Below are 3,310 nucleotides of genomic sequence, written 5' to 3' on the forward strand. Positions count from 1 at the left end.
ATGGGGGGTGCGGGGGGAAGGGGGCAGACAGACATTTGGTTTGAGTCCTTGTATGACTTCACAATGTGAACATCAGTGACACTGACATAGCACCTCAGCTTAACATTCAAAACCACAAGCCTATTTTTAATACTCATATAAATAAAATACCCTTCCCAGAGCCAGGTTGCACAGAAGACATCATTTTACCCTTTGCCCACTTATTAAGGGATGGCCTGTAACAAGAGAAGCACATAATCTTGGAGGTTAGAAGTCTGCTGCCAGCTAGATTTGGCCAGTGTTTGATCTTGTTTAGCAACCATGTAAGTCTGAAGATAACGTGCACATCTGCCGATAACAGCTACAATGGTCATGCATTTAGGAACTGGGTGGTAAATGCCATTTAGAAAAACCTGTCAGAAGCTAGTGTTTTTATCAACTTGTTACACTGCCTTGTTAGTTGGCCTTTGTTATCTGTTACCCTCTATTATACTTATGGAGAAAGGACCATCTTTTGTCTTGTGTTTGTGTAGCTCCTAGTGTGGTAGCATTCTGATCCATGCCTATAGTTCCCAGGTATAGTAATAAAGCTTCTCATTGTTCGTTTTTAACACTGGGGCATAGTAACACATCCCTCATGTGAAACTTTCTCCAGACTTGCCAGAGAAGGGTTCACATTAAGGGTTGAACATCTCTCCATTATAAGCCTAGTTTTTAACCTCTTCACATTACCTTCTCCGGGAAGAAGTTAATCTTTCTGGAATTATACATAATCTCCGATACCAAGGTAAAACTTTCCCATGGAGTTTAATTCTAGATTTAGTTTTTAGTTTTGGGCGATTCCAAAATTTTCTTAGAGTTCACATTTGAAAAAAAACCAAACAACTAACTTTTGTAACTGAATCTCCAATCTGGTTCAACCTAGAAGTGCCAAATGTATTTTGTTGACCTTGAAAAATGATTTAAAGATTGGAGGATCTAACCAGGTCCACTATGCAAAACCCTCCAGCATTCACTACCCCCCTCCTGATTTAGGAGGCAATTTCAACATCAAACATGTTAGGGAAGAAATAAAAGTAAACTGTAATCCACTGGTACAGAGAGACAGACAACAATAATTAATTAGGAAACTAATATTTTATTTTCCTATATATTAGGAACATTATATTTAGACAGCAAGATAGAATTAAACACTATGCTAATGAGGAAGGTCTAGGTTTCCTTGCTAGCCAGTAATTAATTAGCAATGAAACAACTAGTAGAGTTGGGGAGATATTAATGTTGATTGCAAAATTGCTCCCAATTCATATCAACATACACTGCAAAACCAGTGGTCAGAAAAATTCAGCAAGCCACGACACCAGATCCAGTGAAAAAATATTTTAGCACAATAAAGTCACTCCAAAATATTAAACATACTTGTTACAAACTATGCATTTGTCTCACCTACCTTGTGTCCTGGTGTTAAAATATCATGGGAAGCCCACACCTAAAACAGCAGAGCTACTGTTACAGTGTTACTATCCTGAAGGCACGCAGAACAACTAGGATTCTGCAACATAATGCTTTAATTTAAGATACTTTAATGACATGGTGATTAGGGGACAGTTTATCTTTATATGCATTTACAGTCCAAATTTTACCTGTTTTTGGCCTTGAGTGCTTAAGTACCACCAGCTAAAAAGTACAGTTTTGGGGGCTCTCAGAAATAAGACTGACTTTATGGCATCAGTAGTATGAATTAGGGGAAATTCATGTGAAAAATCACCCACTGATTTGAGAGCACTACCTGGCCTTATTTTTAGCAGGGGTGATGATACTAACAGCAATAAACATCAAGTAAACCATGTATACCAGTGCACAGTACCTCCTCCAAGGATGCCTACATGCAGTGCTAGCCCTGCTTGAAGAAATTCCACGTTACAACAGCTTCCCTCAAAAATCAAATTTTTGACAGCTCTGAGGATTTCGCTGGAAGCTGCTTGACTCGCAGACAGGGGCACTTATGGGCATACCAACAAATGCAGTCAAAATCTCTGAAAATAGCTGGAACGTTTGAAAGGTCCCTTTATAGTGCACTGTAATAAACTTGGCAGAGGAGTCTACTCAGTACTGTAGAACTATATTAACACTGACTATCCCACAAACATTTCCTGGGTCCCCTTCCTTGGTTCCATGTTAACATCTGAGGGTGCTTTTACACATGCAACAAAAGCCGCTCTAATTAAAGCACCACTGCATCTTCTGTATCAGCATCCCTGTGCTTAAAAATGGCAGCTGGGGTGCTTGAACTAAAGCTTCTTCTACGAGCTTTAGTTCAAGAGCCCCCACTACCATTTTTAAGTGCGGGGACGCTGATACAGAAGACGCAGGAGGCTACTGGAGCACAGCAATTGCCACACTTCAGCAGACTCGATTAATCTGACGCACTGGAATTCCAATGCATCAGAGCAGCCTCTACGTTCGTGTACAGGCGTCCCTACTGATTTGGTACAGAAGGCTAGGAATGCATAGCTGAAGAGAATCTGAGCAAGCTAGCAAGAACTAGAACAACCAGTCTGTGACTTTCGGGCATTTGCATAAATACCTAAAGAAAGAGACTCTCCTACTGATTTTTTCAGTTATGTGCAGGTGGGTATACTTAATAATACATATCCTGCTCTGAGGCACATCTGGTCCCCATCACTTTCTTCCAAAATACTTGAACTCAAGTGTTTTTTTCTAATTAATTCTGCCTCAACTGAAGTGTGCACCATCAGTTTTGCTGTGTCAGCTTTTTCATGCAACTCTGGAATTAACTACTTTCTTGGAAAGCTCACTAGAACTATTCCTGCAACAAGTATCTTAAGACGACAAGAATGAAATGTCACTCTTGGGATCCACTATAACCCACCAATTCTAGATCTTTGGTTGTGCAAAGAGGGCAGGAGTCAAAGGATCTATTTAACACTCTTAGGACTTCAGTTGCATCACCAAGAAATGCAGGGTTTTCCAAGCAGGGAGTGAGATACTACACTTGAGCGGGAAATCATTTCACCAGGTTTCTCATGATACTGAGAGAGGACCCTCTGTACCCTGTGCCAAAATGGTTCCAGTGGTTCATGTAGTGGAAAAGCTGATACAACTTAAGTCGTTTCTCAAAGCCTGGAGCTTTGGGAATTTTACTGTGGTAGGCAGAGTAAAAAGAGCTGTTGAAACCACCAAACATCCCAGCTATTGCAAGTTCATACTCTGAATGACCATAGAAGGAAGCAGGGTCAAAGATAATTGGGCCAGAGTCATCCTCAGCTACGTTTCCTCCCCATAGATCACCATGGAGGAGAGCAGGAAT

General features: G+C 40.7%; 1 protein-coding gene across 1 annotated transcript in view; it reads right to left on the reverse strand.

Annotated features, from left to right (window-relative positions):
- Positions 1–2,311: 2,311 nt before the first annotated feature.
- Positions 2,312–3,310, reverse strand: part of LOC102375382 (ketosamine-3-kinase) — a 9,281-nt gene continuing 8,282 nt past the window's right edge. The window contains exon 6 of the mRNA XM_025210172.1: positions 2,312–3,310. This exon is cut by the window's right edge and continues 60 nt beyond it. Within this exon, the coding sequence (XP_025065957.1) occupies positions 3,008–3,310 (303 nt within the window). The 3' untranslated portion in view covers positions 2,312–3,007.

Source organism: Alligator sinensis, unplaced genomic scaffold (genome assembly GCF_000455745.1).
Source record: "Alligator sinensis unplaced genomic scaffold, ASM45574v1 scaffold694_1, whole genome shotgun sequence".
Classification (NCBI taxonomy): Eukaryota; Metazoa; Chordata; order Crocodylia; family Alligatoridae; genus Alligator; species Alligator sinensis.